The following is a 26,328-nucleotide window of genomic DNA, read 5'->3' on the forward strand; positions in this document are numbered from 1 at the left end:
CCCCATAATCCCAATGAGATACTAGAGGTGAGTGGGATTAACAGAATCAATAAATAAATAAACCCCGGATACTAAGGATTCTTTTTTTTTTTTAAAGAATTGTTTATTTTCTGGACCTGGGTCAAATTAGATACATACCCAATTTTTAATTTACATCGTTGTATTTAATTTTGCAGTGTTTTTACACACAATAAAATTGGCATTCAACAGTTACACTAAGGTGAAAAAATTCTCACCTTATTAATAAACTGCTGCAAGAATTTTGCCCAAAGTCAAAAAACTTTTTACTCTGAACATGAAAACCTGTAACAAATTTTAAATTAATAGTACAAAACTCGTTACTTGTAGTTTTCCCCCTTGCAAAGATCAAAAAAAGTACAAGTAACTAATATACATCAGTCACAACATAATCCTTGGATCAGCCCCACACCATAAACAGATGCTTTAATTGTCAACCCATTATCAAAGACCAAGAAAAAGTCATTTTTCATACAAAAAAAAATTCACATGTGCCTAAAATGAAAGACAAGCAAAGGAAAAAAAAAAAAAGAACCCTAGTACTGAGAAGTCTGCTCAATCAACTTTAGCTAACCAGTGGCCAAAAAAACCACTGTTTCTGATCAAATAAATGGTGGCTGTATAACATTGCAATTAACACCCAAGAGTAGAACTTTAACCTTTTGGCATGAGGAGTCCAGATTTTCCCAAAGTAGATTTACAGACACATTTTAAGTGCCAACACAGGGTGAGAGAGAGAGCTGGACATACCAGCTAAAAAAGACTACCACTTGCTGCAAATAGCCTCCAGCCTTGGCTTGACACATCAGAGTGCCAAGCAGAAACTAAAACTGCTTGGTTAGCCACATGTTCTATACTTGAATACAAATGGCTAAGTCCTGGGGTCTAAAATATTCCCATTTTCTTTAGGGGAGAATATAGTTTGTGGACTTGTCAAATAAAAACTATCCTAAATGAAAAACAAGTACCCAGTTATAATAGCATGTGCCACAAAGTCAAATGGTTTTATCCATTGGCTAGGGAGACAGTTTTTAATTATTTAATCTGTCATTCCTTAGTACTTCATAGAACTAATTTTTTTTCCTGCAGGTTTTAGAGATCCAAAGACATGTACAATCATTTTTAGTAAAAGACTGTATTTGCCTTAGTATTGTGTTATGAATAAACTGCATTTCATTGTGAAAAATAAAAACAGAACAAACAAATGTGAGTAGTTCACGCTTCATTTATGGTGTTGGAGCTCTGGAATGCCCTGTGTTTTGGAGGCAGATTTCAAATGAGAAGTTATGCCAATTAAGTGTCAAAATTGTCAGGACAGCCTTGCTAAGAAGGTGTGTTTTTAAAACCTATTTGTGAGGAAGAAAGAGAAGCAATGAGTGTTCAGAAAACAAAAGCTGAGAAACTACATGACATCGTTGTGACCGAGATGTTTGGTAAACAGTGAACTGGGAGTTTGGGATTATCAGGAAAAGCCTTCTCAGACAACCCTCCGGACTTCAAAAAATCTCTTCAGGTAGTAGATCTGTCCCAATGTCATGGCAACTAATACGAGAGCTTCAAAGAAGGACCAGAGGACCACTCTGCTGTTTGTGTTGTCATTAACTGTTTGGAAGCAAAAGAGAACAAGAATCACTGAATTTTTAAAAAGAGGCATCATCAATAATCCTGATTTTTACAGGCACCAATCAATAGACTAGAAAAGGGCCATGAAAAACAGACTTTTTGTGTTTTTCTTCCAGTCAATTCAACAAACTTGATTTGATAGATGCTTAAGAGGGATCATCTTCATTTTATAGATAAAGAAACTGAAATTTAGAGGGAGATGATGAGATATGAAAAGCTGAGAGCAAAATTGATGTTGGAGGCAAGAATGGGCAGAAGTTCCCACATTCCAGCTACACTGAGAGCAAGGACTAAAGTAATCACCAATATTTCTATATCCTTGGAGAGTTCCCTCCTGGGAATTACCAAGTATTTGACCCTCCCAACAGAGGGAAACTATGTTTCTTTTCTCAAGAGAAGCTCTGATAGGTAGGATGACAGTCCTCACTAAATAAGGAACACACTAGGTTTTCCAGGTTCTATCCCCCCCAGTCTTAGGACTCTAGAAGGAAAAGAGGTACCTCTGCCCAATCTGTGCTCTAGAAGATCTTTTCAATGGGAAAATGTGTTCAGGTTTGACTGTAGGGAAAGCCCTTTAACCCTCATTGCTCCATCCTCTCCTCTAAGTCCCCAGACAAACCTGCCTGGTCCTTGATCCTCTGACACACTAAATTTCAAAAGCAGATGGTATCCTAAAAATTCCTTTATAAGTTGATTGCTGTAAATTGAAATAAATTTTCCTATAGAAAAGAAAAGGTGCCAAATCTGCACTAGGAATGTTTCTTTCCTGAAAGATTGCTCTGGTGTAGACAAAAGTCTCTTTATCAGTTCTATAGAAGTTGATTGCTTTTTCATGGTTAATTAACAACTGACAATTGCATGTATGTAGCACCAACATTATGCTATCAAAAAGGAGATGGGAAATATGTTTACTACTCAACAAACTTTGGAGGGATTCTTCAGACTATTATGGCTGAGTTACTCACCTGGATTTGTGGCATTTTTGAGGAAATAAGAAACTCCTCAGTGGCTTAGCCCCATTGTCTGCAGCCACAGACACAAAAAAATATTACCCAGATGACCACAACTTTTCATGAGAGGTGAAAAAGACACAACTGACATTCAAGCTGCTGAAATCCAATGAACTACTAGATCTCTCCCCCACTCTACTCTTGCAGTCACAAATGAGAACAGGTTTGCCACAGTTATTGCACCCACTTACTTGCTCTGTGTATTCTCTCCCGGACTTCCATGTATTCCTGTTCATGCTTTACGGCTGTCATTGCCACAGCTAGCTCATTAATCATCTCTTCCAGCTTGTTCTGATGAGCTAGAGAGGGAAAAGTGGAAAGAACAATTAGAACAGATTTCTTCCTGACAGTCTGAAAAAACAGGGGCTTACAAAATTAGAAAATACTTCTGGAAAGGCCAGGAGAGTCATACAACTTCAGGAAAAATTTGAAGCACTCTACATTTCATCTTGAAAAAAGGCTAGACTTTCCTGAGGATGACTTAATCTTCAGAGTATACCCTAAAGCAGAGTCATTCAGATGAAAGGAATCTCTTTGGACCAGTAAGGGTCACAGCCATATTATAAAATGCTTACCAATGGAAGGTTTTCATAACTGATTTCTTCCTTAGATTTTTTTAATTTTCATTTGTTTTTAGGTGGATGTTAAAGAGCTAACAAAAGAAGGCCAAGAAACAAAAAAACTCAACGGGGAGGGTAACAACCCTAATATTATGGAATCCAAGAATATCTTAACTTTTTTTGGCAATTGCTTTTCAATGAAAGCCAAAAAATATTTAAGGTCCCAAAGTATACTAGCAGTATGATTTTAGTACATTTAAGATAATACCTTCCACATCTTAAAAGCTTCAGTATCAACTTGTAAGCAACAGAAATAGAACATTTAAAAGTTAAGAACTACCTCTAAAAAGAGCAAAAAACTGCACTATGGACTATTTGGAAACCCCTCACACACTCCTCTATAATATTTAAAATAGCAATTTTAATACAATGAGTAATAACCAATAATTAAATAAGGAGACAAGTTCTCAGGGGAATAGATTTTTCAGCCAAGTACACCTTTGATCAAGAATGAACATGGGATATATGGATTAACATCAGTTCTGAAGGGGAAAAAACTACTCGTTTCCAGGTAGTGCGATTATATGGCAAGTAGTAAAGTAAAAAAACAACAGTACTATTTTAAAAAATGAGCATTTGGGGGGAGTCTCTGCAAAGAAATGTAAGATCCAACAGGACAGAGCTTGAATGCCCAATCATCCTAACAGGGTAGGAAACACAATAGATAATAAATGTATTGTTAGAGGGGCAGTTGCCAGCCATATAATGCTGGAGCTATAAATCAGACCCTTCTCACAGGCTTTGCTCAGAGAGTCCAATGCACTACATGGAACCTTTAAGGGGAAGGCTTGATTTGGCAGCTACCATTCATTGCCATTAACAAGCAAAAGCAAGGGTTTTAGCTCTTATGTTAAAGGATTATTTGAGAACAATTCACTGTTCACATTCATCAGCCAACATATCCAAACTACTCATACAGGGCCATCTTCTAGCAAGATGGAGAGGAAAAGACAAAGACTTTCAAACCCATACTTCTCACTGGAGAATAGATAGTCCCACACCATGAAAAAAGGTTCTGAAGAGTAAACATCTAAGTTGTAAAGAGTCTGCCACTGCCTGAAAAATCCAATCACTAATACTGACCTTCAAGAAATCCAATTGAGACATTTCACCCTTATTACAATCTCTTGCTACTCCTCCTGATTGCTCCATAAGAGAGCAAAGGTTACCATGCTAATGTTTTTTGAGACATGCTGAAAAAACACCAGCATATGCCTAAAGTTATACACACATGCACAATAATTTTCCATCACAATGGGAGCCTTAGTTGCTAGTAGATTGGTTTCTTCCCCCCAACTAATAACACCAGGACTACTCTGGGTCTCACTGCCGGGCAGCTCATTAGTGATAACTGATAATAATGATTAGGATAGATTTTTGCCACTGCCCCGAAAAACAGCTGCAGAAAGGGTTCTATATAAGATATAAAGCCATTTAAAACAGCTGGGGCTTATCTTTCCTATTCACTCAAGCCTCAAAGTTAAAGGAAAAAAGGTTTTAATCATGTTAGAGCAAGCCCATAAAACTTCACACGCATCTTATCTTCATTAAAACAGCAAGTCAACTTAAATCAGGTTGTAAACAAATCAGTTGTAAACTGATATAAATCAGGTTTATATTAACTTATCCCTCCCTCATTAATCTTAAAGAAACAAAATAAAACATTATTAAATGATGAATGATTTATATTCCAAATAATATTATTTCAAATAAACTCAAAAATGCATGACCATGTCAACAAAAAAAGAAAATCTTCCTATAAATCATCCCTAGATCTAATCATGAATAGTTTTTTGTATTTTAAGAAAAAAGAAAGAAAAAACATTCTCATGCCAACAAACTGAGGTTAGAAAAAAAGAGAAGCACAAATTAGACATTAGTCAATGAATGTATGCAAAAGACAGGAGGCTAATGAGCTGTCAAAAAGCAATCCACATACCATCCCAGGTATCTCCACCACCTAAAGAAAAGCGGAAGAGATAAACATAGGTACCCAACAAAGAGCTGCAGATAAACTAGGCATTTATACAATGGCAAACAAAAAGATCAGACCAGTATTAGCATGGTAATGGAAGAACAAATTATCCAAGAAACAAACTATTTGTTGGAACTGATTAAATGGAACTGACCAGGGAAAAATGCTTTCAAAAAGCAAATTTTTTGCTGGAAGGAGAGGGAGAGAATAAGATTTAATAACTAAGTAATTAACATAAATTCTGCTAATTCACCAAAATGCCCAAATAGGGATATTGAAAAGAATGTCAGAGAGGACTTAATCAAGAATTCTATTCGAATAGGCAAAAAGGTTTGCTACCCCTAAACAAAGGAGCATCATGTAAACATTCTCATTCAAGGGTTCTCCGCACCTTCTGTTTCCATGTCTTGGCCCTTTGGAGCTTCTCCAATATCAATAGTGAACATCACTATCTTGGGAGTCATGGTGGACATTCTGTTGCTAAAACAAAACTTGTAAGTTCCATCCATGTGAGCTGCAAAAGTATATTTTCCGCTGGACTCTCTGTCTCCTTTATAAATTCCTTTATTATCAGGTCCTGTAATCTGGAGTGGGAAAGAAACAAAACAATATAGCCTGAAACAAGTTTCAAATTCATAAATCATCAAAGTAATAATTATCTGAATGGTGGGAAATCTACTAAGAAAACAGAATATATAAGACAACGTCTGCTTTGCTATCATCTCCCAAAGTAAATCATAGGATCACAGAGTTGAAATGAATCTTGGTTGGATAAAATCTAATCCAACCCCATAATTTTACAGTGGAGCAAACTGAGGCCTGGAAACAAAGTGAATTTCCCAAGGTCACAGCATTAATAAGTAACAGAGCAGAATTCCACCCAAGGTTTTCTGACTCCAAAATCCAATATTCTTTCTCCTCTACCACACTGTAAAGTAGTACCATATGCTAATAATAATAATAATAGTATCATGGCCCTAGAGCCCAGATGACCTGTTCTTCTCTGAGATGTAGATTATCTGAAAAATGAAGCACCTGAAAATAAATAAATGCTAAGGTCCTTTCCACCTCTGAATCTAGGATTTCCCAACTATTTCCTTGGCTAGACTGACACCCAATTCTCCGATCTTCTTGCATCACTAATTCAACAGACGTTTGCAACAGAAAAGATTTATTGCTCTTAAGAAACTGACATTCTATCGGGGATATAGAGTGTAGAGCGGACAAGGGGATACAAGAGAATATGAGGAGACAGAGAAAACACTGACAACTAGAAACTCAAGAAAAGATTTCCACAAGATGCAGCAACTGAGAAGCAACTAGAGGCTAATGAGCCTAAAATGCAGATGTGAAAAGAGTCCGTTACTGGAATGGGCAATAAGCCTGCACAAATCTTCTGAAGCTGGAGAGGAAAAGGATCAGGGAAAGCCAGTTTAGCTGGAACAAGGACAAGGGGTAGAAGTGCAAATTAAGCCAGAAAAGGTGGGGGAAGCCAGACTGGGAAGAACCTGAGTTTATGTTTTATCCTTGACGCAAAAGGAATCCATGAAAGATTCTTGAGCAGGAAGAATATGGTCTAACCCAACTTTTACAAAGATAATTTCAGCAGCCATATGAGAAGTAAAGGGAGAGTGTTGATGAAATACACCGAGTCAGTCAGAACTAAGTTCAAATCCAGCTCTCCCTGGCTGTATGATCTTGGGTGATTCACTTGACCTCTGCCTCAGTTTCCTCATCTAAAAAAGATAACAGCCCCATTCAATTCCCTTCCCTCCCCCCCACCTTATTTCTAGAATCAAATGAGATAACATTTGTAAAGCACACAGTAGGTGCTATGGAGATGTTTGCTGCTATTACTGAAACAAACTGACAAAGGGCCTGCCTGGAAGCAGGATGGTTCAGACGAGGACAGAGGTTGGGACAAAGGCACTGATGCAAGGTGCCAACAGAGAGAACAGGCACTTCCCGTGTACTGCTGATAGTAACAATAATGCCCAAGGAAACTTTTTTTTTAAAACAAGATAAAGGTAGATCATAGCCAATTCTCTTAGGCCTTCTTAGTACAGCAGACACTATAACCATTAATGTCAAAGAGAAAATAAATCCAATTTTTTCAACTGCTTTAAGGCATTTAAATTTAAAGATAATTCAAAATGCCAGGACAAAAAGGCCAAGCAGAAACGTTTTGTGGCTTTGGGGGACTTTTTGTGAATTTAGTCTGTTCCTGTTTTCTGTTTCTGTTCTAATGACCAGAAAAAGAATCACCTTTAATTCTAATTCCTTGTGATCATTTATGAGCCTTCAGTGTTAAATTACAATTCGTTTTTAAGGAGATTAAGTAATCCTTTAACGTGAAAAGCACAATTTTTAAAAAATTTCTTTGTTCCTTCACGAGCTGCCCCCAATATTCTTAACGCTGTACGAAGCAGCTGCCCCGGCCACCCAGGTACCCCAGGACCCCGTCGGCTCTATGAGGTGTCCTCTCCTGGGCTCTGCTATGAAGCAGCTGTCCTCCAGGCCATTGTCCAGCCTGGCCCAGCACGGGGGCTGGCACCGAGCTCGCAGCGGGCTTCTCCCTTAGGCTCAGTATCGGGTTACTGCTTTCAGGGTCACTCGGCAGGGTCCCCCCATCACTCACAGCTGGCAGGGTCCTGGGGACCAGCGGTCAACCTCAGGGAAACTGAGGCTGAGGAAAGGACCATGACTCCCACAAGGTCACAAAGACGATCGGGGCCTCGGTCTGGACAGGACCCCGCACACGGGCACAAGCTGGTCCCCGGGGAAAGTAGGGGACAAGTGTCTGTCCCGGCTGCTGTGAGCCCCTCACTCACGTGTTCACACACAGACAACTTTAAAGGGGCCTGGAGAGGAGAAACCAAGCACGGAAGAGTGAAGGGGCTGAAAAGGGAAGAGGAGAAACAGGGGAAGAAGAGGTGAGAAGGGAGAAAGGAAAAGAGGCAAAAGGATAGAGAAGGGCCAAAGCCGGCCGGCGACACCCGTCATCCTGGGCCGCCCAACCTGGGGTCGGACCGACCCCACGCTCCGGTGAGGTCCGGCCTATGGGCACCTTACCCCTAGGTGACAAGTGGGGAAACTGAGGGTCCATGAAGTGAGTTACGGGGAGGTAAGGGGGTCACCCCCCCACCCCTGACGCCCCCAGCCCCTTCCTCGGCGCGCGCCTCCGCCGCCGGCCACGCGCGCCCCGCCCCCGCCCCGCCCCGCGCGCGCGCGCACCTCCACGTCGATGTCCAGGAAGCCGCCCTCGGCCACCTCGAAGATCAGGCCCATCTTGGTGCCCGAGGTGACCCGCTCGAAGAAGCACTCCTCCGCGTGCGCGTCGATGCTAACGAAGTAGCCCGAGGCTGTGGCCAGAAGCGCGGCCAGCAGCGTCAGCACCTCCGGGAGCGTCACCATGGCGTGCGAGCGGGCACGGGGCCTGGCGGGGGACGGGGTCTAGGGCCGGGACTGCGGCCTCCTCAGCCGCCGTCGCCGCCGCCTCCTCCTCAGCCTCCGCCTCTTCCGGTTGCTGCCACCCAGGGCGGGAGGGGACACTGATGCGGGAGGCGCCGATTGGCGGGCCGGCGCCACTGCCACGTAACGGCTGCACGGTGGCCGCCGAGGATCAGTCGGGTTCCGCCTTCCCTTACGCCGCCGACGGCGGCCCCGAGTAGACAAATCGCGTTCTTCGGGCTTCGTGGAAGCCCGTGTGTGGTTCCTGGAGCGCGCGCGCGCGCGGAAAGGCGGGGTCTAAATGAGCAGGCCCGAGGCTCCTCCTCCACTTTTGGAACTTTGCGGCTAACCACCTCCGGCTCCTACCTTAAAGTAGCAAAAGACAGCGACCCCGAACTTGGGATCGGGAGCATCAGATGACCCCTCTGACACTCCGGACAAGTTCCTTAACCTTTCTGAGCTTCAGTCTCCTCATCTGTAAAATGGGGCAAACGACATTCTAAACACTTGCTAACGTTACCAACTTTGTGACCTCATATGAGTCAAGCCACCTGTCATTTTCCACATCTGCTGTTCTGAGTAAAGTCAATGGAAATGTGATGCGCTCTAGTTCTGGAGAGGGCACGCAATACCTCGCAAAAGCATTTATTAAGTACCTTCTGTATGCCGGGCTCTGTATCAGATGTCGGGAAGGTCCAGGAGTGTGCACAGCCATCCCAGGAAGGATTTCCTGGGGAAACATGGCCTAATGGTGAATGGATTTAGTCTTTGGGAAGGCAGCAAGATCCTTGGTCCGGTCAAGTCAACAAACACTTATGAAGGGCCTACTTTGTGCCAGGCCATTGTTCTGAGGATACCACAAAAAGGCCAAAATAAAAAGTCCTTGTTCTCAAGGAGGCAACCACTGTATACAAACGAGCAACAGTGTGAAGGGAGATTGGGGGAAAGGGTTCCTGCAGAAGGTGGAGTTTTAATAGGGGCTTGAAAGTAGTCAGGGAAGCCCTAGTGTTCCAGGCCTGGGGGACGTCCAGTTAAAATAGCCAGAGACCAGGGTCACTGCATCGCAGAATAGGTGAAAGGAACAAGGAATAAGAAGAACTGGAAAGATGAGGGAAGAAGGAGAAGATTGGGAAGGCCCCTGAGCAAAAATCCAGGAAGATCCGGTCAATCTATAATAAGCATTTATTTAGCACCTACTGTGTACCAGGCACTGTGCTAAATGTTGAAGATACAAAAAAAGGCAAAAACTAGTTACACTCTTGAAAAGCTCCCATTCTCATGGAGGAGAACTTAAAAGAAACAGACAAGGTGCGAAGAGAAGAGAGAAAAATCACAAAAAGCCAGGAAGGAGCGTGTCAGGGAAGAAAACATGATCAAGAGTATAAAAGGCTGCTGGGAGATCAGTGGACCCAGAAAAAGCCATCCTATTTACCAGTTAGGAGATTATTGGTAACCTTGGGAAAAGGGATTTCAGTCACATGGTGCCCTCCAAATCCAATTGGCAAGGAACTGAGAAGTGAGTTGAAGGTAAAAATGTGAACACAGTGAATGAATGTAGGGAGCTTTTTCTAGGAGTTTGGCAAAAGAAAAAAAAAAAAAAACAGCTTCAGGAAATTGTAAAAGTTAAGTGAAAAGTATCTGGTTTGGAGACTGGGTCTCCTATTTCACCTAGGCTGGAAGGGCAGTGGCCACTCACAGGCTGGGTCCCACTTCTGCCTGGTATAGGAGATTTGACCTCTGTTTCTGACCTGGGTCAGATTTCCCCCTGTTCCCAGGGCTCACCATACTGGCATCACACTCAGCATGGGCACCCCATCAATTTAGCCCTCTGCAGCTCAGACCTCCCGAACTCATGCAACCCACCAGATTCAGGGAGGTACAAGCTTGTGCCATACCCAGGGAAAGTGGGGGTTTTTTTCTAAGGATGAGAATATCTAGGCAAATTTATCAAGAAGGAGCTAAAGACTGAAGAAAATGAAGATTATGAAGAGAGAGGGTGATTGCAGCAAGTTTTTAGAAGAAAGAAAAGACCAATATTATAATAAATATAGTCAATATTTAAAGGCTTGTCACATGGAGGACAGATAGTAAAGTCCCAAAAGAGAAAACTAAGAACAGTGAGTGAAAGTGGTGGATTAGTAGATTTAGACATCACTGTGATCTCAAGAGAAGAGAACCTGAATGACTATGGGTAGAGAACATTTAGAAGAGATTCCTCTTCAATCATCAGTTGGTCTAGACGGCCTTTGAGGTTCATGCAGCTCTGAGATTGTGTGACCTATTCTGCTTATCTCTGAAAAAGTGCTCAACCTACAAAAAGAGAGTGCATCCATCAGCAAGTAAAAAGACAACCTTAATTACAAAGAGAAGGTCACTCAAGGGAGGAAGCAGCTTTAGGGGGCATGACCCATAGCAACAGAGAAGAGAGCCAGCTCTGGATTCATGAGAGAACTAATACAAGCTATCAATAGTCCAGCTGTGAGAGGAGCAGACCCTGGGAACCCAGCTGGTCGCCCCACCAGGAAGGGACATTGCCCTGAGGGGAGAGTGTCAGGAGGACTCCATCAGGCAATGGGGCAGCTAGGTGGCACAATGGATAGAATGCCCAGTCTGGACACAAAAAGACCTGAATTCAAATCCTGCCTCAGACACTAGAGAGCCTGGGCAAGTCACATAATCTTCAGTTTGCTAGTCAGTAAAATGGAGATAACAGCACCAGGGTTGTTGTGAGGATCGAACGAGATAATAATTGCAAAGCCTTCAGGCAAGAGCCTGGCACATAGTAGGCATTCTATGAATAGTTCTGACTATTAGCAGGAGAGAAAGGATGCTGAGACCTGCAGTTCCAGAGCTAAGAGTGCTTTGGCCACTGAGTTGTCACTCTTTCATTGAATGTTATGAGTATATATAGGAGAATAAACCCAGGTTTAGGGAGGGAATGTCTTATAGCCACTGTTTTTACTAAACCATCATAGTGAAAACTTTTGCTAAGAGTTAATGGTTTCTGCTGGCTGATTGTTAATCATTGAGCCCATTAGTGGGGGCTCTTGTGCCACAATAATAGGAGAAACTACTAACAGCACCCTAGAATTTGAGGTAACAGCCACCCTTGGGGAATTCAACCCAAGAATGGACTTGCAAGTTGGGCAAAATCCCTTTTTGGTGAACATTACCATTCTCTGGATTAGACCCTGTCTGATGGTTATTTAAGAGGGTTGTTTCTGTTGTTATACTTTATAAGGAATATATTGAATAATCCTGATGTATGTATTGGTAAAATGTGGTTCATTGTTGACCATCGCTTGTGAGAGTTGACTTGTTGCCCATTAAAAACCTCATGGAAGATGTCTTCGATTTGTGTATAGATGATGGTAGTAAAGATTTTATAGACATATAGGTGAGTAGCAATTAATGTTTTGTTATCCTCTTTGGGAGACATTAGTAAGGTCCAACATTTTTTCCTATGCCTTTGATATCATTCTTTCCCGTATATTAGTCTTTCAAAACCCTCAATTTTATAATTTCCATCAAGGAAATCTATATTCACCATACTCACAATCTAATCTGTCTAGTTCCCCAGTTTTTTCCTCCTTAATCCAATTTCTAACATTATTCCATATACACATCTGAGACTATGATGTTAAGGCCCATATGTAATGATTACACTGCCCTTGACAGAAAAAAAAAAAAAAAACAATTTGATAAAAATGTAGGGTTTTGCAAATCTTTTTCATTTTTTTTTTTGTTTTCCTCTTTACATCTTCATCCTTAAATGCCTTTGGAATAATTTTGTTTGGTTGGATATCTTTCTGTCTTTAAATCTGTTTTAGCCTCCAGTTCTTTTTACTTTATTGCTCATAACTGTCCATCATTCTTCTCTGTAACATTTTACAAGTGACTTTATATTGTAACACCTTTGGCAGCCAGCTCTCTCTGTTTGGCAAGGCAAGTTAGATATTTGTTGACTAAGACATTTACAGGCTTTTTTAGTATTTTTGTTGTGGCAGTCAGTTAATTAACATTAGTTGAATTTATGAATGAAATTATAGTAATTTCTGTCAATGTCATTTCTACTATTTACTTCCCATTTTTTAATGTTTTAATTACTTTTTGAAGTAGTTCAAAACATTCTACACTATATTTTCCTTGTCATTTTTCTTTTTCTCTTTTTCCTCTTCCTTTTTTTCTCTTCTTTCTTCCTCTTCCTTTTTCATTCATTCTAATCTTACTTTTTATGAGTAAATGGTAATTATAGAAAGGTGAGTCAGTAATAATACACGTCTCTTCCTAACTAGTAAAATATAATCTGTTTCATTCTTTAAAGTGTTACCTGGTACTCATTTTGTTTAGTAAATCCTTTTCCAATATAGTAGTTTAAGACTTCTCTGCCTTCTTCCAGTGTTAGACCTCTCTCCTTCCTTCTTCCTAAATCATCCTTTCCCATATATTTATCCCCATCCTCACCATTCTCCACTTTGACTTTGAAGCACAGAGATTGTGAACTGATTCAAAATAAAGGATATTATCAAAGTATTTGGTAGAATTCTTGTATTGCTTCCATATTCAATAGCTGACATTGGCATAGGAGCTACAATTATTTTCCTAGTAGTTTTCTTGGAAATACTTATCTTTAATGCTACAATGCATGATGATCAAGTATATCCTGAAATGGTGCTTCTCGTTGCTTCTGGGCATATAATAAGACTCACTGCTAACTCCTTTTTATTTATAGCTTTGATGAGCCATATTTCCCTTCAGGTACACCTTCCTTTCTTCTTCTGGTTTAACTTTTTGAAATAATTTAAAGATTGACACAACTAGTTCCTCCTACCAGACATATAATCATTGGTCATTAGACAAAGACTTTATATTCTGAGTACCAACAATCAGATCAAAGTTGACTGATAATCTGTATGAGCCTTAGGAGCATCTTATTTTTCCCATCATTTTTTCACCATCATTACAGAAGTGGGAGGGAGCTAAAGAAAACTGAGGGCCATTTTTTTGGGGGGGTGGAGGATGCCATAGCTAAAAAGAAAATCATCAGGTAACCAACCTATATCACATTAATTTCCTAACATACTTCTCCTATCCTTTCCTACTCTATGAACCTTCTCTTGTAACAAAAAAAAATATATATATAAAGAAAATGCTTTGGGAAAACCAACCAACACATCAACTGTATTAGCATAAACAAAAGCCTATCTCTTTCCCAAAGACCTTTCCCTTATAATAAGCCTGGCCCCAGAAATATGAGAAAATTTACTTCCTTTCTCCCATTAAAGAGGTGGGGAAAGGGTCTGTCAGCTAGTCCTATGTACTGGATACTATGCAAAGTACTGGAGATTTCCACTCAGTGTATCCTTATTCGCTCACACTCCCCTATAGAAAAGTGTTCCATTGATAGATCAATTTTCTTCTTTTTTTTTTTTAATTATTATAGCTTTTTATTTACAAAACATATGCATGAGTAACTTTTCAACACTGACCCTTGCAAAACTTTCTGTTAAAGATGTTAAAATATATGGACCAACTTTCTTCTAATCCTACTAAATTTTAGACCTCCACAGCATTTCCTGGACATCTCCAGCCAAGTCAGGGAATCCTTCCTCTGATCTCCTTCTTGCTCCCTTGCTGTCTTTTTCCAGTTAGAATGTAAGCTTCCTGAGGGCAAAGATTGTCTAACTTGTTTGTATTTGTATTCCAAGGGCTGAACGCAGTGGCAGACTTCCAGTAAAGGCTTTATTCAATGCTCTCTGTCTCTGTATTTGCCAGTGTCTCTGCTTCTGTCTCTCTGTGTTTCTGTGTTTTGCTGTCTCCATCTCTTGCTCTGTTTCTTTGTCTCTTTCTGTGTGTCTCTCTTTTTTGCTTCTGTCTCTGTCTGCAAACATGCAGTTCTTATCTTCAAGGTTATCTTGCCCAGCCCCAGCCCTTTCATGCTCCTTCCCTGCCATTTTATACTCAGCAGCTGCACCATACCCACTTAATTTTTTCTTCACACTCATTCCACACCAGGTGTGAAGGCAGAAATAACACTGGAACATTCCATCATTGGAAAGCATCTGGGAGACGTGTTCTCGGGCTTCTAACACTGTTCTTGGATGCCCCGGGGATCTCCCTGCCGGTAAAGCTCCTCCCTGGCCCATTCCCCATTCAGCGTTGTCTTCCCTTGCTAGACTGTAAGCTTATTGAGGGCAGAAACCATTTTTGTCTTTCTTTACATCCTCATTGCATAGTAAGGCACCTGATGTAGTAGATACCATTGGCTGTCTTCTTCAGATTCTCCATTTTGGGAGACATTGCTGTTGGAGCTTATAGAAACTGTGTAGGTCATCCAGTCTGAGGCTCTGGAGTTGAAGGAACCTTTGCCCATCACCTAACCCAATCACTTTTATATTCTAGATGAGGAAATTCAGAACCAGAATGGTTTAATTGACATGGGTCAAATCAAGTCAACAAGCATTTATTAAGCACCTACTAAATGCTAAACATAGAAGGAGGCAAAAAACAGTCCCTGCTCTCAAATGATTCTGAAATGGAAGAGGGAAGACAAGATGCAAAAAAGTTATGTGCAAACTCCATAGAGACCAGAAAAATCTGACACAATCTCAGAGGGAAACTACAGACCCTCTGGTACAAAGCTAGCATGGTTTCTCTATTACACATATTTACACTGGAAAAAAAAAAGTGTCTGGACTACTTTTCAAAGTATAACATGGTCGGGGGGAGTGTTGGGTTTGGAAACTGGAAAACCTAAGTTCAAATTCTGATTTTTATCACTAACTCTATGATCTTAAGTAAATGGACTTGTATTGGTTGGGGGAGGTGGGGAAGGGAAAGAAGAGCTGGCTGCAATGGTGAGAGACTGGATATGTTCCTGAAGTGGGTGTGTTATTGGGGATTTTGGCTTAATGTTGGATGGATAGTTGGGTTTAGTCACAGAGGAGGGGGGAGGGGAATAAGCATTTATATACTGCCTACTAAGTGCCTCATCTGTAAAATGAGCTGGAGAAGGAAATGGCAAACCACTCCAGTCTCTTTGCCAAGAAAACCCCAAATCGGGTCATAAAAGTCAGGCATGATTAAACTAAACAAATGTGCTAGATACTGTGCTCTGTCTTTATAAATATTTTCTCATTTGATCAAAATCCCCACCAATATATCTTCAGTACTTAACGATCCTTGATTTTGTCAAGGCAAGAACTTCTTCCACCCATGAAAAATCCAAAGTGAGAGACAATGTGGCTACAGAGCTTGTTTGAAGTCAGGAAGATCTAACTTCAAATTCTACCACAGCTTAGCTGGGTATTTGGGGCAAGTCCTTAGCCTCTCTAGGTCTCAGTTTCCCCATCTATAGACTCAATGATCACTAAGATCTTCTTCCAGCTCCAAATCTAGGATCACAGGAAACCTTTAGTTGGATCATTTTGATGAATTGCTAGGGTTAAGATAAAACACATGAAATCATCTCCTAAGGGCCAAATGGAACAATGAATCTCAAGGAAACTTAGCCAGGTTGGGGCTTACGTGACTTGTGTTCAGTCCATTGGCAGGCCATGTTTACCTTCCAGGTTGGCAGGGCCTCCCACAGGTATAGGTTTGCAAAAACAATAGATTCAGGGCTGGGAGGCAGCTTGAAGCTCATTCTTTCTAATCCAACACCTACATTTTACAGCTGAGGAAATTAAAGTCAGAGGTGAAGAGCTGGGCAAAAGTCAAAGGGGCAATGGAGCTGGGATTTGAACCCATCTTGGATTTGTGATCCAGTCTTCTATATTCAGAAAATAAAAGGGGAAAGAAAGGCAGCTAGGGAGCAAGGCTCCACTCAATTCACTTAGCTGAGCTTTACTTGCCATGTACTCATAATTCAATATAATTAGAGGGGGAAGGAGGGAAAAGACACTTATTCTCTTCCCCTCACCTCGTCATGGATAGATTTAAATAATTCTGACATAATCTGTAAGTGGAATGAAAAGAAACCAAATGAAAGTGGATCACTTCCTTTTAAAGATGAATGACTGGGAGCTGGTCTGGAAGCAATCACCAGATTGCAGCCAACCAGATTCAAAGGTATATTTAACAAAATACATAAAGATACAATATACCAAAGATAATGTTAATATGTGGTTTTCTAAGTCAATAAGGATCCTTCTCTAGAGTTTAGTGGCTTCAGTTTCTATCCGAGGCTGATACTACTTGCCTAAAGGATGCAGCCCCCCTTAGGGTTCTTGGTCTTGCTTGGTCATTGGGGGCCAATGGTCAGCAGTCAACGTTGGTGATGGTAAGAAAGGTGCTTCCTCCTTCTCCATAGTGATTTTCCCTTGCAATGATGGTTGCTGGGGCTGGGCTGCAAGCAGGGCTTATGGTCCGGTGGACACTGCTGTTCCCCAAGGCTCTTGGGTTCAGATTCCTGAGCTAGGGGCCTGAAGGGAGGTGGTGACTTGACTTCCTTGACCCATTGTGAGTGATCTGTCCCTACATCGAGACTGGCTTGCCCGCCATGTTGGTAGCAGTTGTTTGGCAATTGATGGGAATGGCTGGCTCCTTTTCCATGAGCCTGGATAATGGTGCTTCCCTGGATAATGGTGTTGGGGGCTGGGCTAGAAGCAAGACTGAGGGTCTAAAGATGGATATGCTGTTCTCAAGCTCTGGTGCCTGATCCTGTTCTTTTTCCATACAGGTCTCAAGGAGTGGTAGAGGTGATGGTAGTAGTTTGACTTGTCTGGCCACTAGGTGGTACTACAGCGCACAGAGCATCCAACCTGGAGTCTGGGTTCAAATTTGACTTCAGGAACTTACTAGCTATGTTAACCTGTTTGGGACTCAGTCTTCCCAACTATAAGATGGGAATAATAGCAATACCTACATTCCAGGGTTATTTTGAAGATCAAATGATAGTTGTAAAAGTGCTTAGCACAGTGCCTGACACATAGTAGGTGTTATATAAATATTTACTTCCCCTTCCCTTCCCTGATACAAGCTGCCTCCTATTTATAATATTCATATTATGCTATGAAATACTTTCCCCTGTTGCACCATGTCTAGCTCCAAAGTCGACCAATAAGTATTTATTAAATTCCTATTCTGTGCCAGGCATTGGAGATAATGAAGAAGATAATAATAATAGCTAACATTTATATAATGTTACAATGTGCCAGGCACTTTGCTAAGCACTTTACAACTATTACTGCAATTTGATCCTCACAATAGCCTTGGGAGATAGATACCATTGTTATCCCCATTTTACAGTGGAGGCAACTGAGATAAACAGATTAAATGTTTCACCCAGGATCACAAAGTAAGCAATCCCTGCTCTTAGGGAGCTTACATTCTATCAGGAGAGAAAATATATCCAGATATAAGCATATGCAACAATAAGATAAATGAGATCTATATTTAAATATAAGACAAAAGAGGGTACTTGGGGCTTTTTTTCCTAGGGCACTAATATCTAGGACATATATTTCCTGATGGAACATGCTTCCTGTCCACAGAAATCCACAGTCCTCCACAGCTTGGACTTTGCTTCATCCTATTCCTCAGGTTTATTTTTTTTCTTCCACAATCCCTATAAGGACTGTTTGGGGCAATTACACCTACCCAAACTGACTACTCAGGTGTCACTCCAAATGATGTCCAGAAAGAATTTATTAGAATCTCGAGAAGCGGACCGTCCTGGCCTGTGGGCCTGAAAGGACAGCAAAGATACCACAGGAGGAGAGTCATTCACTTGAAGATGCTGACAACTTTTATACATTTCAGACAAAGAACCCCCAAAATCCCACCCTCTACAGGTTGTGATTGGTTACATAAACCTTTATCCCCCTATTTGGTCAGTGGAATGCAGTGAAAAAGGTGATATATAGCTTTGGCCACTTAATTCCTTCTTTGGACAATGGAATGCAGTCCAGGGCTCATCTAAAATCACGTGACTGGGGCCTATAGGCCTGATCTACTTTAGTTAACAGTCTCTGATCAATATGTGCTTAATCTGTAAGTTCTTCACCTTTCCACACAGGACCCAGCCAGACTCTTTGGGGGACAGGAGACCCCTCTCCCAAATAAACTTCATTCATTATAGAAATAACTTCTATATGGTACAATAGGAGCACTAGCTCTATAATTAGGAGACTTGAGATCAGATTCCCCCTCTAATATTTAATGATTGTGATGAGGTCTAGATATGGGGTTCCTAAATGAAATTAGGGTTTAATTGAGGTCTAGTAGCAGATTCGGAGTACAAAGAGTCAAATAGAGCTCCCCTGCAACTCCTTTGGATTTGGCACAAGAGTACGATGTTAAATGAGGTCTAGCGGTGGCACAAAGAGTCCTCTGTAAAGGAATTATAGGCCCAAAAAACTAGATTGACAAAAAAGGTTTATTATGGGGTTTGGAAGTAAGGTTAAAGTATAGTTAAGGAAATAGGTAAGGATAAAGAGATAAGAGGACACTGGAAACAAGATTCCAGTGGACAGAGATCCCTGGCAAGCCAGGCGTAAGGCTGGCATGTTTGGAACCTCTGCAAAGAGAGGATTCTAGCTTAACTCTTTTATAATGAGAGATTCAGCTAAAGGGGCCTGTGGGTGGAGTCCCAAGTTGGCTCCTTTTGGCTTTCAGTGGGGGCTTGAGTTTGCTTGGTGGGGCTTGGGAAACCTGAGCAAATCATTAGAATGGGGGCTGGGACAACCCAAGTTAGCTCAGATCCTGGTTGGGGCTGGGACAGGCCCGGATCTTCTATTGGGATTCAAAGGGGTACTTTTGACCAGGATTTGTGAATCAAAAGGTCCTAGCTTCCTGGATTGATAATGCATCAGCTAGGAGGGGTTGGGAATCAGAAATAAATCAATTCTTAAAGGGACCACAACCCACATCTATTGGACCTCAATTTTCTGATCTCTAAAATGAAAGCATCAGACAAAATGGCCTCTGAGGTCCCTTTCAGTTTAACATCTATGACCCCATGAATTCTTTTTTGCTGCTGGTAAAAAAAAAAAAAAAATCCCCCAATATGTCTTAAAAGATGAGAAGAGTTACTAAGATTAAATAATATCTTGAAAGTGCTTTGAGTTTCTGAGAAATAAGCACACTTCAAGAAGCCACCCTTGACTAGCTATGTGACTATAAACCAGTCACTCAATCTTTCCATCTGCAAAATGGAAGCAATTAGTCTCCTATTTTTGATCTTTCACAATTATTGGGAAGAAAAATCTCTGAAAACTGGAGGCCCCATGGAAGTTAGCTTAATTCTTATCATGACTTGTAAAATGATTGTGAATAGTTTCATCCATCTGTTGCTTAGCTGCTGAGTAAACAGAAGAGCTACCTTGGAATTAGCCAACAGGGAGAAATGGCAAGAGCAGAGGTTATTTTCAGACTTAATCACATTCCAAAACCTGTCAGAGTTTTTCCAAGACAAATTAACATTTCAGAGTACAAGCACTAGACATGTCATGAAGTCCTAAGGACATCTCTTATTTTAACCCCAAAGTAAGTCAGGGAAGGAAGGTAAATAACATTTATATAATGCCTACTATGTGCAAGGCACTATGCTAAGTGCCTTATAAATATTATCTTATTAGCCTGTAATAACCCTGAGAAGTAGTGCTATGATTATCCCCATTTTATTGTTGAGCAAACTGAGGCAAATAGAAGTTAAATGTCACATAGTTAATAAATATCTGAGATTGGATTTGAAATCAAGTCTTTCTGCCTTCAGGCTCAGCATTCTATTCATGGTATCATTGAGCTGATGCTCTAGAATGCCGAAGCTATTAGAATTAAGCCAAAACCCTGAGCACTACCTTCTGAGGGGATCACTCATTCCTACAGGATTATCTGCAGGAAAAAGTCAGCCTATCTCTTGGACTTGAACAGTAACCTTTTTCACAAGTTTCACAGTTTCAGAGATAGAAGAAATCTTAAAGACAGTCTAGTTCAACCCTTTCATTTTATAGACAAGGAAACTGAGGTCCTGAGAGGTTAGGTTACTTGCCCATAGTTACAGTGGTAGCAAGTCCAAGAACTAGGATTTGAGGTCTCCAATTCCAAATACAATGCTTTCTGAAAGGAAATCTGCATGTGTGCCTGCAACCGGTAATATTAGGAACTAAAGCCTAAAATCACCTCTGCCTACAGAAATGAGGGGGTTAAAATAGATACCTTCTGAAGTGCTTTTCAGCTCTACATTTATCATCCTATAAACTGTTTTTGCCCAAGGTGAGAGAATTTTTACCTAGACCCCACATCTCTCCCGACTCCCGGAACATAAGCAATATATGAAGATTAAACAGTACTTTTTAAAAAGTGTTTTGAACTCCTGGGAAATAAGCATACTCCAAGAAACCCTTCAATAAATTACCTATGTCTAAGAACGACTGGAACACTTACGGCTGAGAGATCTTAAGTTGTGACCATGAATCCTGAAAGATAGGAAGCAAGGATATTTTTACCTTGGGCATGTATATATTCCAAACATTCTAATAAAATCTAAGTTAGTTGACCCTATGAGAAAAATTAATCTTTTTTCCCATTTCCCATTAGCTTTGGGAATTCTCACTGCTGAAACAGACTATGACTTATTAAGTATGTACTAATTATATCTCCCCCATTATAATGAAAGCTCATTTCATGTAGGGGGTGCAGGTAGGTGTAATGTAAAGTGTCTGAAAGACCTGAGTTCAAATCCAGCCTCAGACACTAACTCAATTTTCTTATCTGTAAAATGGGGATAATAATAGCACGTATCTCCTTAAGTTACTATAAAGATAAGATAATATTTGTATAGCAATTTTTAAATTTTAAAGCATTATATTTCTTTTTTTTAAATTTTTAATAGCTTTTTATTTACAAGTTATATGCATGGGTAATTTTACAGCATTGACAATTGCCAACCTTTTGTTCCAATTTTTCCCCTCCTTCTCCCCACTCCCTCCCCTAGATGGCAGGATGACCAACACATGTTAAATATATTAAAGTATAAATTAAATACAAAATAAGTATACATGTCCAAAACGTTATTTAAGCATCATATTTCTTTAGTGATTTTTAGCAAGCAGTAACCAATGGGGTAAAAAAAGGCTTTGTGCTTGCTCCCAAACTTTTTAGTATGATGTTTTCATCTATGTTGTCAAACACCTTCAATGAGGATGAGCATGGCATCGAGGTTAGCTACTGCACTCGTGGTAAATCCTTAAACTTGAAAAGGCTATAAGACAAAACTAAAGTGGAGGAAGTGTTGGTGTGTGACTTTTTTTTTTAGTTTTAATAATTTTTAATTTTTAAAAAATACATGCAAAAGTAATTTTCAACATTTACCCTTCTTCCTCCCTTTTCTCCCCCTCCCTAGACAGTAAGCAATCCAATATACGTTAAACATGTGCAATTCCTCTAAACATATTTCCACATTTATCATGCTGCACAAGAAAAATCAGATCAAAAAGTTAAAAAAAGAGAAAAAGAAAAAAAGCAATTAAACAACAAAAAAGGTGAAAATACTATGTTGTGATCCACATTCAGTCCCCTTATTTCTCTCTCTGGATGAAGATGGCTCTCTCCATCACAAGTCTAGTGGAACTGGCCTGAATCATCTCATTGATGAAAAGAGTAAAGTATGACTTTTATTTATTTATTTGGTAAATAATTGTGCTTTCCATGCAACCTCTGAAACTGAGATGCAACAAAGTGTAGATTGGTACTTTGCTGCTCAAACTAATTGTGATATAGTGAATAGAACACTGGCTCTGAAGTCAGAAAGTCCTACTCTCATCTCAGCCTCTGTATGCTCCTCAACATCCATTTGACTCTGGGTCTCAATTTCCTCACCTGTAAGAAAAGAGGATTGCACACAATAATATCTGAGGTTCTTTCAGTTTAAATCTAGGATCTTATTCATTCTTACCATTAAATGTATTCTTGATTCTCTACTTTGCAACAGTTTCACTGCCTGGACCCCACACATCTATTATCTGAACAATTGCCAAGCCCAGAGAGTCAAGGGCAACCCATTGCAGGTGTAATTGGGACCCCAGTCCATTTAATGTAAGTGAAAAGATACCCAATCCATCTATCTTACTCATCTGACAGATGAAATGTGGAGAGTCTTTGAAAGCTGTTTAATGAAACGGAACCATGAGAAGCAGGATGTCTGTTTCAAATGGTGAGAGATTTCATTATTCCTTCTGAGTCCTATGTAAAAGTTTTGAATTATCTGGAATCAGAGAGTGATGGGGAAAATGATACGTGTTCCAGCAAAACCTTTGAGGAGTAAAAATGGGATTAAATGGGAAAAAAAAAAAAAGATTTCAGGGAGGCTGGCTTGATCTACAGGGAACTCAGCACAAAGGACCTGGGCTGAGGAACCCCTCAAGAAAAAAATCTGCCCTTCTCCCCATTGCTCCTCCCAGGGCTTGTCTATCAACAGTCACTATAATATAATCTGTTTTAACCAACAATAGGCCAGGAGTTACTAAATATAACATAAATATAAAGTTAGGCAGAGAGCCTAAACTATGTCTAAACATTAGGAATTTTCCTGAGAGGAAGCTTGGAGCAATTGTGATTGAACTTAGAATTTTTTGTCTAAAGTAAAAGGTGTAAAGTCAAAAAGCCAGTAAATTAAATTAGCTTTTAGAAAAGATATAGTAAAAACAGTAATTAGAAAAATATTCCCTTTAATTGGGGGAACTGAGTATGGATCACAACATGGGATTTTTACTTCTTTTGTTGCTATTTGCTTGAATTTTATTTTCTTTCTCATTTTGGGGATCTGATTTTTCATGTGCAGCAAGATAATTATATAAATACATATGCCTTTATTGGATTTACATATATTTTTTACCATGTTTAACATATATTGGATTACTTGCTATCTAGAGGAGGGGGTGGAGGGAAGGGGGGGAAATGGAACACAAGGTTTTGCAAGGGTCAATGGTGACAAATTATCCTTGCATATGTTTTGAAAATTAAAAGCTTCAATAAAATTTTTTTAAATTAAAAAGAAGCCAAAAAATAAAGAAAAAAAGAAAAAAAGAAAAATTAATAATATCAAAAGTGAAAATGTAAATTTGTATAAAATGAAGAAGATAAAAAATTATTTTATGCTTTTTCTTCTAATTATATGCCAATAAAACTGAAAATTCAAATAAAAAATATTCACTTAAAACTGTAAGCACCTGCTCCCTTACACACAAAAGGTTCTGGGGAATAGTGGCCAAACTTACAATAAAATGATAATGAGGCACATATGTTACAAAACACATATGGCACCATCCACTCTGGATATCTCATAGCTCCTAGTTACTAGGAATCCTTTTCAATCTTTGTAGAATCCTCTAGGGATTTGCTGGACTCTGAGAATTGGTACCTTTGTAAGATGTGTAGCTGGAACTCCTTTCTCTGTTACAAAGGATTAGAAAATGTTAATAAATGTTTTTCATTCATTCATCAAAAGGTTGTTGTTAGGGTTGTTAAATTAGAAAATCTTGTGTAAATGTCAGCTATCATCTGATTTTATGTGTAGATTTCCTAACGTTGGTCTAATATTCAGATGATTTGTGTAAATGTTGGAGGTAGAAGGGAATTTAGAGATTATAGGGCCAATCCCTCATTTTAGAGATGATGAAGCTGAAGAGACTGTACAGGTTCAGCAACTTGCTCCATGCATAGTAAACAGCAGATCCAGGATTCAAGCGAAAATTCTTGGACTCTAAGTTCTACTAAATGCTTGTTGACTGACTGACTATAACAAGGTATTTCACAGAGGCTGTCCCATCAGAGAGAAAAAATTTGGACAAGTCCTGCGAAGCCAGAAAGGTTCAAACTTAACTGAATGGCCATGGACCAGTTTTTCATACCAGGACTAGCTAAAGTAAATTGGAAGAAGTTCATCCCCAAGGTAGCCATGGGAGTTTGGGATTGTGGTAACAGCAAATCTTGAAGATCCTCTAGCAAGTCAACAAATCTTTATCAATTCAACAAGAATTTTTTTAAAATGTTATTGATATGTATTGTTCTGAATCCTATTCTTTTCTTCTATCCCACAAGTCAGTCCTTGTAATGAAAAAAAAAAACAATCAAACAAAATAAAAAGCAGTTCAGCAAAATTAACTGGGTCTGACATCAGCTGGGTCTGACAATGTATGCAATGTTTCATACTTGATGTTCCCTACTTCTTTAATGAAGGGAGGTATATTTTCTCATCTCTTCTTTACAGATAATCTTGATTCTAATTAAACATGTGTTCAATTTTGTTTTGGGTTTTTTCAATATTGTTGTAGTCATTGTATATTTGATTTTCCCTGCTTTCTTTCCTTCATTTTGCATATAAATTTTCCTATGTTTCTCTGAATTATTCACATTCATTGTTTCTTTCTTTCTTTCTTTTTTTTGAGCCAGACTTATGATTTCATTGTTATGGGGGACTCTTAATAAAAAAAATCCCTCTACCAATGCAGATTTCCACCTGCTTTGCAACTTATACTTATAGGGAGTTGCCTGAGACATTGAGAGGGTAGGTCATACAATGATGTTGTAAAGACCAGACTTGAATCCAGGATTTTTTGATTTGCAAACTGGCTCCCTATCTCCTGCGTTGGTGAACTAATATTCCATTACATTCATGGACAATTCAGAAAGCATTTATTAAGGGCCTAATATGTCATACATTGTGCTAAAACTCAGTGGAGGTTTCCAAGAGGAAGTTGACTAACCCATTGCTTGATACATTGATATGGAGATTCTTTATATACAAAGGTTATACTAAATGCTCCCCAAGTCCCTTCCAACTGTAAATAAGATGATTCTGGAAGTATCACACCAATGAAATGACAGACTTTTGATCACATAAAATATACCATTAAAAAAAAAAGGAATTAAAAGACAGAAAGCAAAAACAAGAAGTTAAAATTAAGCATGGATAATGAGGTCACTGGACCCATCTGGGTCTATTTGTATGACATGTGTAGTATGAGGAAAGCAGACACAAACAGATGGACATCCCATCAAAACAACCGGCAGTGGCCTTTCTGGGACCACACGTGGCTTTTCAGGACCCTGTGGTCTTGTCTTTCAGGAAGTAGGGACTTCTCTATGACTCACAATCACAGCTTTCAGCTCAACTTGCCTTAACAAAAAGAACATTTGTTCTTCCTCCTCTTCCTTCCCCCAACTGCCCAGTGGGCAGAGCAACATGGCTGCTCACGGGACATGAATGAGCAACTCAATTATGATGAGAGGGACGACCAGCAGACCTTACCTTCTACCCTGCTACCTACCGCATCCTAAAGACTTCTAGCTCTCACTCTCTACCCTGACAATAGACCTTCCAGATCCTTGGGCTTGATTTTTTTTCCTTAAGTACTTTATTGTGATCCACACTCAGTTCCCATAATCCTCTCTCTGAGTACAAATGGCTCTCTTCATCACAAGACTATTGGAACTAGCCTGAATCAGCTCACTATTGAAAAGAGCCAGGTCCATCACAGTTGGTCATCATACAATCTTATTGTTGATGTGTACAATGATCTCCTAGTTCTACTCACTTAGCATCAGTCCATGTAAGTATCTCCAGGCCTCTCTGAAATCATCCTGCTGATCATTTTGTATAGAATAATAATATTCCATAATATTCATATAC

The 26,328-nt window shown here is 39.9% G+C and overlaps 1 protein-coding gene across 2 annotated transcripts; it reads right to left on the reverse strand.

Moving 5' to 3' along the window:
• Window positions 1-78: 78 nt before the first annotated feature.
• Window positions 79-8,773, reverse strand: TMED2 (transmembrane p24 trafficking protein 2). 2 transcript variants are annotated; one of them, XM_051972658.1, is made up of 5 exons: window positions 8,481-8,773; window positions 5,638-5,830; window positions 5,211-5,231; window positions 2,843-2,950; window positions 79-1,620 (listed from the first exon to the last, which is right to left on the reverse strand). In XM_051972658.1, exons 1-5 carry the CDS (start codon window positions 8,658-8,660, stop codon window positions 1,496-1,498), a joined length of 627 nt encoding a protein of 208 aa, XP_051828618.1. In that variant the 5' UTR covers window positions 8,661-8,773; the 3' UTR covers window positions 79-1,495. The 2 variants fall into 2 exon arrangements, with proteins under 2 accessions (XP_051828618.1, XP_051828619.1); XM_051972659.1 differs by lacking the exon at window positions 5,211-5,231 and having other exon boundaries at window positions 8,481-8,767.
• Window positions 8,774-26,328: the final 17,555 nt, after the last annotated feature.

This window comes from Antechinus flavipes, chromosome 1 (assembly GCF_016432865.1).
Source record: "Antechinus flavipes isolate AdamAnt ecotype Samford, QLD, Australia chromosome 1, AdamAnt_v2, whole genome shotgun sequence".
Taxonomy (NCBI): Eukaryota; Metazoa; Chordata; class Mammalia; order Dasyuromorphia; family Dasyuridae; genus Antechinus; species Antechinus flavipes.

Excerpts from the sequence above, each read along its gene's own strand:
- TMED2 (XM_051972658.1), bottom strand. The coding sequence starts at position 8,660 with ATGGTGACGCTCCCGGAGGTGCTGACGCTGCTGGCCGCGCTTCTGGCC. Across the intron at positions 5,831-8,480 it reads TCCTGGACATCGACGTGGAG|ATTACAGGACCTGATAATAA; the intron begins GTGCGCGCGCGC and ends TTCCCACTCCAG. Across the intron at positions 2,951-5,210 it reads TGGTGGAGATACCTGGGATG|CTCATCAGAACAAGCTGGAA; the intron begins GTATGTGGATTG and ends TTCCCTCTCTAG.